This window comes from Amblyraja radiata, chromosome 26 (assembly GCF_010909765.2).
Source record: "Amblyraja radiata isolate CabotCenter1 chromosome 26, sAmbRad1.1.pri, whole genome shotgun sequence".
In the NCBI taxonomy this organism is placed as follows: Eukaryota; Metazoa; Chordata; class Chondrichthyes; order Rajiformes; family Rajidae; genus Amblyraja; species Amblyraja radiata.
Window position 1 is genome coordinate 13,317,775 of NC_045981.1, and position 12,067 is coordinate 13,329,841.

General features: G+C 47.0%; 1 protein-coding gene across 1 annotated transcript in view; it reads left to right on the forward strand.

Annotated features, from left to right (window-relative positions):
• map2k6 (mitogen-activated protein kinase kinase 6) overlaps positions 1 to 12,067 on the forward strand; it is a 59,248-nt gene that overhangs the window by 16,980 nt on the left and 30,201 nt on the right. Inside the window, exons 2-4 of the mRNA XM_033044299.1 lie at positions 3,371 to 3,437; positions 6,500 to 6,548; positions 11,412 to 11,525. Coding sequence (XP_032900190.1) covers positions 3,371 to 3,437; positions 6,500 to 6,548; positions 11,412 to 11,525 — 230 coding nt within the window. The remainder of the gene's footprint in view (positions 1 to 3,370; positions 3,438 to 6,499; positions 6,549 to 11,411; positions 11,526 to 12,067) is intronic.

A 12,067-nucleotide genomic window follows, 5' to 3' on the forward strand; every position in this document is an offset into this window, starting at 1 on the left:
GGAAAAGATCAAATATGTACATAAATATCCAAAGTGGTAGGGCCAATTGATAAGTCTATTTTAAGCTGCTGGGATTGTTGTCCTAATTCACAAGTCACAGCATGAAAAAGCCGGACAGCTGTGCCAGCCCTTCACTAAACACTGGGTAGGCCTCGGCTGAAATACCGTTTAGTTTAGAGATACAGCGTGGAAACAGGCACTTTGGCCCACGTCGACCAGCGATCCCCGCACACTAACAATATCCTACACATGCTAGGGACATGAAGTGGTGAAGTGGAGTATAATGTGGGGAAATATCCAATTTGAAAGGAACAATGGGAAAGCAAACGATTATTAAAATGCTTTGAAACGACATGATATTGTGATACAACAGTATCTGGAGTGCGCGTTGATGAAGCACAAATGGTTAGTTTGCAGATGCGGTAAATATTTAACAAGGCTAATGGCTTGATTGTAGGATGCTGATAAGATTGCACATGAATAGTCCATACAGTTTTAGTCTTTACATTAGAGGAATGACATCTTTATATTTGATGTAATACAGCGAAGGTTCACTAGGTTGATTCTTGGGGCAAAGAGTTTGAATAAAGATTCATAAGTTCTAGGGGCAGAATGAAGCCATTTGGCCCATGAAGTTTACTCCACCATTCAATTGTGGCCGATCTATCTTTCCCTCTCAACACCATTCTCTTGCCTTCTCCCCACAACCCCCGACACCCACACCCACCCACAAGATGGGGAGAGGGCAGGAGAATGGGTTTGAGAGGGAAAGATAGATTAGCCATGATTGAATGGCAGAGTAGACTTGATGGGCCGAATGGCCTACTCCTGCTCCTACTTCTGTTCCCTATCATTCTTCTGAACTCCAATAAGTGTGGGCTCAATCTTTATTCAACCCGTTTGTCACCAGAATCAACCTGGTGAACCTCCTCTGTATGTTTTCCAATGTAAAGGCTAAAAATGCAATCTTAGAGACATAGTAACAGAAAATTAGGTGCAGGAGTAGGCCATTCGGCCCTTTGAGCCAGCACCGCCATTCAATATGATCATGGCTGATCATCTAAAGTCAATACCACGTTTCTGCTTTTCTCCCATATTCCTTGATTCCGTTAGCCCTAAGAGCTAAATCTAACTCTCTCTTGAAAACAGCCAATGAATCGGCCTCCACTGCCTTCTGTGGCAGAGAATTCCACAGATTCACAACTCTATGGGACTTTTCTCCTCATCTCAGTCCTAAAGGGCCTACCCTTTATTCTTAAACTGTGACCCATGGTTCTGGACTGCCCCAACATCGGGAACATTTTTCCTACATCTAGCCTATCCAATCCTTTAAGAATTTTATATGTTTCAATAAGATCCCCTCTCATTCTAAATTCCAATGAATAGAAGCCCAGTTGACCCATTCTTTCATCATATGTCAGTCCTGCTATCCTGGGCATTAACCTGATTAACCGACCCTGCACTCCCTCAATAGCAATAATGTTCCTGATGTTGGTGGAGGCCAGAACCAGGGGCCACAGTTAAAGAATAAGGGGTAAGCCATTCAGAAAGTAGATGAGGAAACACTTTTTCACACAGAGAGTTGTGAGTGTGGAATTCTCTGCCTCAGAGGGCGGTGGAGGCCGGTTCTCTGGATACTTTCAAGAGAGAGCTAGATAGGGCTCTTAAAGATAGCGGAGTCAGGGGATATGGGGAGAAGGCAGGAACGGGGTACTGATTGGGGATGATCAGCCATGATCACATTGAATGGAGGTGTTGGTTCGAAGGGCCGAATGGACTACTCCTGCACCTATTGTCTATTGTCCATTGTTCTTCCTCAAATTAGGAGACCAAAATTGCACACAATACTCCAGGTGCGTTCTCACCAGGGCCCTGTACAACTCTTTGCTCCTAAACTCAAATCCTCTCGCAATGGCTTTCTTCACTGCCTGCTGAACCTGCATGCTTACATTCAGTGACTAATGAACAAGCACACCGAGTGAGGTCTTGTTGCACCTCCCCTATCTTGCCAGCATCTTGCAATCAAGCCATTATCTTACTGCAAGAGCAATCTGTCCACTAGCTTGTCCTTTTCTGTGGGAAATAGTCATAGTCCTAGCATGAAAACAGGCCCAACTTGCCCATGCCGGCCAACATGTCCCAGCTGCATTTGTCCCACCTGCCTGCGCTTGGCCCATTTCCCTCCAAACCTGTCCTATCCATGTATCTAACGGTTTCTTAAACGTTGGGATAGTCCCTGCCTCAATGTCCTCCTCTGGCAGCTTATTCCTTACAAGAGAGTGATGGTGTTTCACTGGATGCTGGAGAAGAGTGTGGTGTCCGAGTGTTTTACTGCGTAAACACTGTGCTGCAGATGGACTTCCACAGGGGAGTGCGGAACGGCTTGGCAGAACTTCAATCAGTTCCAGAAACCAGCCATACCTGAGGTGTTCCTGCAAGGTCATTGAGGCAAAAATATGAGAACAGATAACTCCTAGTGCTTTATCGTATTGTCTTAAACTGTGACCTACTTCCGAAACTACTTCAACAATAGGAAGCATGGTCAGTTAGCCTGTAAGGTCAAGTGACTTTTTTTATTGTATTGTTCAGTTGCAGCCATATTCAGTATAAAGTATTTAAGTTTAGTTGAGAAATACAGCACGGAAACAAGCCCTTCGGCCCACCGAGTCCGGGCTGACCAGCGATCCCCGCACATTAACACTACGCATTTACAATTATACCAAGCCAATTAACCTATAAACCTGTACGTCTTTGGTGTGTGGGAGGAAACCGGGGCACCCAGAGAAAACCCCCGCAGGTCACGAAGAGAAAGTGCAAACGCAGTACCGACAGCACCCGTAGTCAGGATCGAACCCGGGCCTCTGGCGCTGTATGGTAGCAACTAATCAAGAATTTGTGCATCTCTTCCTTAAAAATATCCACTGACTTGGCCTCAACAGCCCACTGTGGCAAAAAGTTCTACAGATTAACTCCCCACTGACTAAAGAACTTCCTCCTCATCTCCTTTCTAAAAGAACGCTCTTTAATTCTGAGGCGATGAGCTCTAGCCCTAGACTCTCCCACTAGTGGAAACATCCTTTCCACATCCACTCTATCTATGCCTTTCATTATTCTGTAAGTCTCAGTGAGGTCCCCCCTCAACCGTCTAAACTGCAGCCAGTACAGGCCCAGTGCCGACAAACGCTCATCATAAGCTAATGCACTAATTCCTGGAATCATTCTTGTAAACCTCCTCTGGACCCTCTCCAGAGCCAGCACATCTTGCCTCAGATATGGGGCCCAGATTTGCTCACTGCACTCCAAATGCGGCCTGACCAGCACCTTACAGTGCCTCATTATATAACGCCTTCTCTCGCTTGTGTCTCTGCAGGTAAGAAAAAGAACCGTGGGCTGAAACTGTCAAAGGCTGTCTTTGAGCAACCGCAGGAAAGTCCCACGTAAGTAACCAACTCATCGCAGTTACTCAAAGCTGGCGTGGGCAGGGGTGAGGGTTGTTCCCTTCCAGGCTGTCCTGCCGAGATTCAAAACATCATGGAGTTTGTGCAGAGTTTACTTTAGTTTATTGTCACGTGCACTGAGGTGCAGTGAAAAGCTTTTGTTGCATGCTATCCAGTCAGCAGAAAGACAATACATGGCTACAATCGAGCCATTCACATTGTACAGGTACATGATAAGGGAATAACGTTTAGTGCGAGGTAAAGCCAGTAATGTCCGATCAACGATAGTCCGAGGGTCAACAGTGAGATCGACAGTAGTTCAGCACTGTTCACTGGTTGTGGTAGGATGGTTCAGTTGCCTGATAACAGCTGGGAAGAAACTGTCCCCAAATCTGGAGGTGTGCGTTTTCACACTTCTATAACTTGTGCCTGACGGGAGAGGAGAGAAGAGGGGGTGGCCAGAGTGCGACTCATCCTGGAACATACTGACTGTCATGGAGAAGATATTTCCACTAGTGGAAGAGTCTAGGACCAGAGGCCACGGCCTCAGAATAAAAGGACGTACGTTTAGAAAGGAGATGAGCAGGAATTCCTTTAGTCAGAGGGTGGTGAATCTGTGGAATTATAAGGCTGTGGAGACCATCAATGGATTTTGTTAAGGTGGAGATTGACAGATTCTTGATTAGTGTGGGTGTCAGGGGTTATGGGGAGCAGGCAGGAGAATGGGGTAGTAGACTTGATATCCGAATGGCCTACTTCTGCTCCTAGAACTTATGAATGGGACCAGTACGCAATGCTTTTCAGATTTACCAGGTAACAGGAATGAATAGATCTGGAAGGGAATCGCACGGAACTGCAGATGCTGCATTACAAAAAAAAAAGCGCAAAGTGCTTGAGTAACTCAGTGGGTAAGGGAACATTTCTGGAGAACACGGATAGACCATGTTTCGGGTTGGAACCCTTCTCCTGTGTGAAGAAGGGTTAAGACCTGAAATGCTACCTATCCATTTCCTCCGGAGATGCCGGCTGACCCATTGAGTTACTCCAGTACTTTGTTTTTTTTTTTTAAAGATCTGTAAGGGGCCAGAATAGACTTCATGGGCTGATTGGCCACTTTTTGCATGGTGATAGTTCAGTGATTGGAACGAAGGTTTGGGATAATGGAACAAGGAACAGTGGATGCTGATTTAGAGAAAATGACACAAAGTGCTGGAGTAACTCAGCAGGTCAGACAGCATCCCTGGAAAACATGGATACGTGACGTTTCGGGTCGGGACCCTTCTTCAGACTGGGTTTTGGATAATACTTTGTTTTGGGTGATGTTCTTTTTCACCGAAGAAGGGTCTCGACCCGAAACGTCACCCATTCCTGCTCTGCAGAGATGCTGCCTGTCCTGCTGAGTTCATACATTCTAGGAGCAGAATTAGGCCATTTGGCCCTTCAAGTCTACTCTGCCATTCAATCATGGCTGATCTAACTCTCTCCCCATAATCACTAACACCCATACTAATCAAGAATCTGCCAATCTCCGCCTTAGAAATAGACACTGACATGGCCTCCACAGCCGTCTGTGGCAATGAATTCCACAAAATCACCATCCTCCGACTAAAGAAATTCTTTCTCTTTGCAATAAATACCCCGACTGGTGATAAAAGGTTATCAAGAACTGCAGTCATGTAATATTAATTTATAATATATATAATTTAACATATAAATATCATATGATGGATCAATTGATTTGGCCTCCACAACTTTCTGAGTTATTCCAGCACTTTGTATCTACCATTGCTAATGGGTAGAGGGCAGAGAGTTGGATGTCATACAGAACGAACTGGTTAACGAGGGGTGACCTTTTCACACAAAGGGTCGTGGGTGTATGCAACAAGCTGCCAGATGAGGTAGTTGAGGCTGGGACTAACCCAACGTTTAAGAAATAGTCTTGGATACATGGATAGGACAGGTTTGGGGGATATGGACCAAACGCAGGCAGGTGGGACTAGTGTAGTTGGGCATGTTGGCCGGTGTGGGCAAGTTGGGCCGAAGGGCCTGATTCCACACTGTATCACTCTATGACTCGATGACACTCTATCAATTGGCAAATGAGACTTGTTCCTCCTACAAGGTAGGGCCTTCCTGTGAACTGAGATCGTAACTAAGGGAAACACCCGACCCAACAAAAATTGATGGGCTGGAAGGTGCCGGGGTCACAAAGGGTGGTGGTGACGTGGACACAGAGAATGCCTATCCCTACTTTGACATTTATTTTCGGATTTAAACGTAGTTTCTTCCCATCACTATTTCTCCTGTGGTCACTTTTGAGGATTTTTCCTTGAAGTTGGTTTGTGTGCAAACGAAGATAGACGCAACATGCTGGAGTAACTCGGCGGGACAGGCAGCATCTCTGGAGAGAAGGAATGGGTGATGTGTTGGGTCTGAAGAAGGGTCTCGAACAGAGACACAAAACTTTCAGACGACAGAAAGAAACAAGAAAATTGACACAAAAAGTTAGGGTAACTCAGCGGGACAGGCAGCATCTCTGGAGGGAAAGAATGGGTGATGTTCCGGGTTGAGACCTTTCTTCAGGCGAACCCAAGATGTCACCCATTCCTTCTCTCCAGAGATGCTGACTGTCCCGCTGAGTTACTCCAGCATTTTGTGTCTATCTTCGGTGTCAAGCAGCATCTGCAGTTCCTTCTATAGATGTACGTAAATGAATGTGGAGACAAGAGATAAGTTTATGTTCAAGAAGGAACTGCAGATGCTGTAAAATCGAAGGTAGATAAAAATGCTGGAGAAACTCAGCGGGTGAGGCAGCATCTATGGAGCGAAGGAAATAGGCAACGTTTCGGGCTGAAACCCTTCTTCAGACTGAGCACCCGGAGGAAACCCACGTAGTCACAGGGAGAATGTGCAAAAGGTCAGGATCAAATCTGGGCCTCTGGCGCTGTGAGGCAGCAACTCTACCAGCTGCGCTAACGTTCCACCCACCGTTCTTTAAATTGATCTTGTTAGTGATTAGGGAAACACTGTAGCTGAAACCATTTTGTTTATTCTCTCTGCAGCCCTCCCAGGGACCTGGACTCAAAGGCCTGCATCGCCGTCGGTGAAAAGGTAAGATCCAATCTGCTCTTAATTATTGGAGTAGAATAAGGCCATTCGGCCCATCAAGTCTACTCTACCATTCAATCATGGCTGACCTATCTTTCCCTCTCAACCCCATTCTGCTGCCTTCTCCCCATAACCCCTGACACCTGTACTAATCAAGAATGATTAAGCATGCAGGTACAGCAGGCAGTGACGAAAGCGAATGGAATGTTGGCCTTCATAACAAGAGGAGTTGAGTATAGGAGCAAAGAGGTCCTTCTGCAGTTGTACAGGGCCCTAGCGAGACCACACCTGGAGTATTGTGTGCAGTTTTGGTCTCCAAATTTGAGGAAGGATTCTTGCTATTGAGGGAGTGCAGCGTAGGTTCACGAGGTTAATTCCCGAGATGGTGGGACTGTCATATGTTGATAGAATGGAGCGACTGGGCTTGTATACACTGGAATTTAGGAGGATGAGAGGATATCTTATTGAAATGTAAGATTATTATTAAGGGATTGGACACGCTGGAGGCAGAAAACATGTTCCCGATGTTGGGGGAGTCCAGAACCAGTAGCCACAATTTATAAATAAAGGGTAGGCCATTTAGAACGGAGATGAAGAAAAACTTTTTCATCCAGAGAGTTGTGAATCTGTGGAATTCTCTGCCTCAGAAGCCAGTGGAGGTTAATTCTCTGGATGCTTTCAAGAGAGTGTTAGATACTCTTAAAGATAGCGGAGTCAATGGATATGGGGAAAAGGCAGGAACAGGGTACTGATTGTGAATGATCACAGTGAATGGCGGTGTTTGCTTGAAGAGCCGAATGGCCTACTCCTGCACCTATTGTCTATTGAATCTATCTATCTCTGCCTTAAAAATATCCATTGACTTGGCCTCCACAGCCTTCTGTGGCAAAGCTCCATCTATTAAGACCAGGATCTATTGGAATAACTCAGCGGGTCAGACCGAAGTCATCTTCCAGTCTGAAGAAGCGTCTCGACGTGAACCGTCACCTATTCCTTTTCTCCAGAGATGCTGCCTGACCTGCTGAATTACTCCAGCAATTGTGTCTCTCCTTGGTGTAAACCAGCATCCTACACAACCTACAAACCTGCACGTCTTTGGAACGTACGAGGAAACCGGTGCACTCGGGGAAAAAACCCACGCAGTACTCAGGGAGAACGTACAAACTCTGTGCGGACAGCTGTTGGATGAAGAGTCTGTTTCCGTGCTGCATCTTGCTATGGCTGGTTGACATCCTGAATTTTGTTCTCCTGCATTGTGAGACTGGAATTTAACTTTTCAAGTGACAGTGTTATTTATTGTTCTTCTGGACTCTGTGCAGTTGTTGCTGTTGCTATGCAGGCTTTCACCACTCGAGGGCGATGCATCACTATTCTCTGTCGAAATTGGAATAGTTCTTGACTGCCCGAACAGTGTATACTTTGCGCCCATTTGTTTATATATATATATATATATATATATAATTTTTTTTAGAGATACAGCGCGGAAACAGGCCCTTTAGCCCACACAGTCCGCACCGACCAGCGATCCCCGCACATTGACACCACACTACACACATTAAGGACAATCTACACTTATACCAAGTATACAAACCCAGGCCAATTAACCTACAAGCCAGTAAGTCTTTGGAGTGTGGGAGGAAACCGAAGATCGTGGAGAAAACCCATGCAGGTCAAGGGGAGAACGTACAAAACTCCGCACAGCCAGCATCCGTAGTCAGGATTGAACCCTGGCGCTGTGAGGCAGCAATTCCACTGCTGCGCCACCGTTTAGTTTAGAGATACTATGAGGCGGCACGCTGGCGCAGCGGTAGAGTTGCTGCCTCACAGTGGCAGAGTTCAATCCTGACGATGGCTGCTGTCTCTGTGGAGTTTGCACGTTCCCCCTGTGACCGTGTGGGTTTATCCCGGGTGCTCTGATTTCCTTCCCACGTCCCAAAGACGTGCGGGTATGTACGCTAAATGGCCTCTGCTTGCAAATTAGCCCAACAATCGTAAAATTGGGATGAGGTAGGACTAGTGTGAATGAAAGATCGATGGTTGGTGTGGACTCAGTCGTCCTCAGTCATGCTGTATCTTTCAATGAATGAATCAATCATGTTAGAATCCATGTCAACATTGGTACAAAGACGCTGAGAAAAGCTTGGGGCATCTCTCTATAGTCCACGGTAAAACAAGACGACCAAAGATGAACATTGAATTCTCCAATTTTAAGTAACTTTTTTCAACCCTCCCCTTTCCTCTCTCCTGTCTCCACCTCGATCCTCTTTCTCCCCATCTCCATCCCCTGTGTCGCACCTCGACTCCCACCTATTTCTCTCCTCCCCCTTTTCCTGCATTCCTTCCTCCGGCTTCACAATTACGTTCTATGTCTCCTATCCACGTTTTCCAGAGATGCTGCCTGCCCCGCTCAGTTACTCCAGCATTTTGTGTCTTTCCTAGGTAGACCAGCACCTGCATTTCCTTGTTTCAACAAACCCTTTAGGATTGGAAGTTCTTCTTTGTAAAATCCCATTGTGATCACCTTTAAAGTTTTCTACCAGAATTACCACTATTGACATTTTAGATAACTAAGTTTATTTAGTTATCTGAATCTATATTCCCGAGCTCCCTTGTTGGGCTTCGAACTGAGACCATTCCTCAGGATTACAAGTGTGTAGGAAGGAACTGCAGAGGCTGGTTTAAACTGGATAGGCCCAAAGAGCTAGGGTAATTCATCGAAGGTAGATAAAAAACTGAAGAAACACAGCGGGCGAGGCAGCATCTATGGAGCGAAGGAATGGGTGACATTTCGGGTCAAGACCCTTCTTCAAACTGATGTGGGGGTGAGAAGAAGAAAGGAAGAGGCGGAGACAGTAGGCTGTGGGAGAGCTGGGAAGGGGAGGGGAAGGAGGGAGAAAGCAAGGACTACCTGAAATTGGACCAGCCAATGTTCAAACTGCTGGGGTGTAAACTACCCAAGCGAAATATGAGGTGCTGCTCCTCCAATTTGCAGTGGGACTCACTCAGGCCCATCATGGAGTAACTCATTGGGTCAGACAGCATCTCTGGAGAAAAGACAGCAGCATCTGTAGTCAGGATCGAACCCTGGTCTCTCGTGCTGTAAGGCAACAACTCCACCATTGTACACACAAAGGGTGGTGGGTGTATGAAAGTAGCTGCCGGAGGAGGTAGGTGAGGTAGGTACTATCGCAACGCTTAAGAAGCAATTAGACAGGTATGTGGATAGGTAATACGTGGATAGGTAATTAGACAGGTACGTGGATAGTAGCCCTTCCCTCCCGTACCACCCCCTCCCCGGGCGCTTTCCGTTGCAACCGCAAGAAATGCAACACCTGTCCCTTCACCTCCCCCCTCGACTCCATTCAAGGACCCAAGCAGTCGTTCCAGGTGCGACAAAGGTTCACCTGTATCTCCTCCAACCTCATCTACTGCATCCGCTGCTCTAGATGTCAGCTGATTTACATCGGGGAGACTAAGCGGAGGTTGGGCGATCGTTTCGCCGAACACCTCCGCTCAGTCTGCAATAACCTACCTGAACTCCCGGTGGCTCAGCACTTCAACTCCCCCTCCCATTCCCAAACCGACCTCTCTGTCCTGGGTCTCCTCCATTGCCAGAGTGAGCAACACCGGAAATTGGAGGAACAGCACCTCATATTCCGCCTGGGTTGCTTGCGTCCGGATGGCATGAACGTTGAATTCTCCCAGTTTTGCTAGCCCTTGCTGTCTCCTCCCCTTCCTTAACCCTCGAGCTGTCTCCTCCCATCCCCCTGCCCTCGGGCTCCTCCTCCTCCCTTTTTCCTTCCTTCTCCCCCCCACCCCCCATCAGTCTGAAGAAGGGTTTCGGCCCGAAACGTCGCCTATTTCCTTCGCTCCATAGATGCTGCTGCACCCGCTGAGTTTCTCCAGCATTTTTGTGTAGGTACGTGGATAGGACAGGTTTAGAGGGACAGGGGCCGAACGCAGGCAGGCGGGACCAGTGTAGATGGGGCAAGTTGGCTGGAAGGGCCTGTTTCCATGCTGTATCATTCTATGACTCAAAGAGGCAGCTCAGTCGTGAGAAGAATGTTCTGTTTGCCCGTGGAAATGGCAGGAATGCATCGATGATGGATTTGACTATTCCACCTGCAGTGGAGATGGTTGGCCCAGAGGTGGCAGCAGTGACCCGTGAATTTGGTCACGGGTCTTAGTGGAGCAAACTTCACACGGTGCTCGAGTTCCCTCCCACACTCCATCAACGTACAGGTTTGTGGGCTAATTGGCATCGGTAATATTGTAAATCTTAGTGTTTGGAGTGATCGGTGGTCAGCGCGGACTAGATGAACTGTTTCCACGCTGTATCTCTAAGGAGAGCCACATCTCGTGTCAGTGGGACTAACTTACCACTTCATCCAAGCCAGTGATAATTTATTTTAAGAAGGAACTGCAGATGCTGGAAAATCGAAGGTACACAAAAATGCTGGAGAAACTCAGCGGGTGCAATAGCATCTATGGAGCGAAGGAAATAGGCAACGTTTTGGGCCGAAACGTTGCCTATTTCCTTCGTTCCATAGATGCTGCTGCACCCGCTGAGTTTCTCCAGCATTTTTGTGTACCAGTGATAAATTTTGTAGGTTAAGTGGCTTTTGTGCACTACATTTCCCCCTAGTGTGTGGGGGAGTTGGATAACGTGGACCGAATTGAATGGGTCAGCATGGACTCGGTGGGCTGAAGGGCCTGTTCCCACAGTCTATCTCTAAACTAACCTAATCTCAAGGCCTAGACACGAAACATCACCCATTGTTTACCCTCCAGAGATGCTGCCTGTTCCTCTGAGTTACTCCAGCTTTTTGTGTCTCAGCTAAACTGTACTAAACTTTGTTTTCCTAGAACTTTGAAGTGAAAGCAGATGACCTGGAGCCGCTGTCGGAGCTGGGACGTGGCGCGTACGGTGTGGTGGAGAAGATGCGGCATACGCCCAGCGACACGCTGATGGCTGTTAAGGTAGGGCCACTGTTATACGGTCATGATTCTCAAGTTCAAGTTCAAGTGAGTTTATTGTCATGTGTCCCTGTATAGGACAATGAAATTCTTGCTTTGCTTAAGCACACAGAAAATAGTAGGCATTTACTACAAAACAGATAAATGTGTCCATATACCATGATATAAATATATACACACACGAAAAAAAAAAATGATAGTGCAAATAACAGAAAGTGGTTGCTAATAATCAGAGTTTTGTCCGAGCCAGGTTTAATAGCCTGATGGCTGAGGGGAAGTAGCTATTCCTGAACCTGGTTGTTGCAGTCTTCAGGCTCCTGGACCTTCTACCTGAAGGTAGCAGGGAGATGAGTGTGTGGCCAGGATGGTGTGAGTCTTTGATGATACTGCCAGCCTTTTTGAGGCAGCGACTGCGATAAATCCCCTCGATGGAAGGAAGGTCAGAGCCGATGATGGACTGGGCAGTGTTTACTACTTTTTGTAGTCTTTTCCTCTCCAGGGCGCTCAAATTGCCGAACCAAGCCACGATGCAACCGGTCAGCATG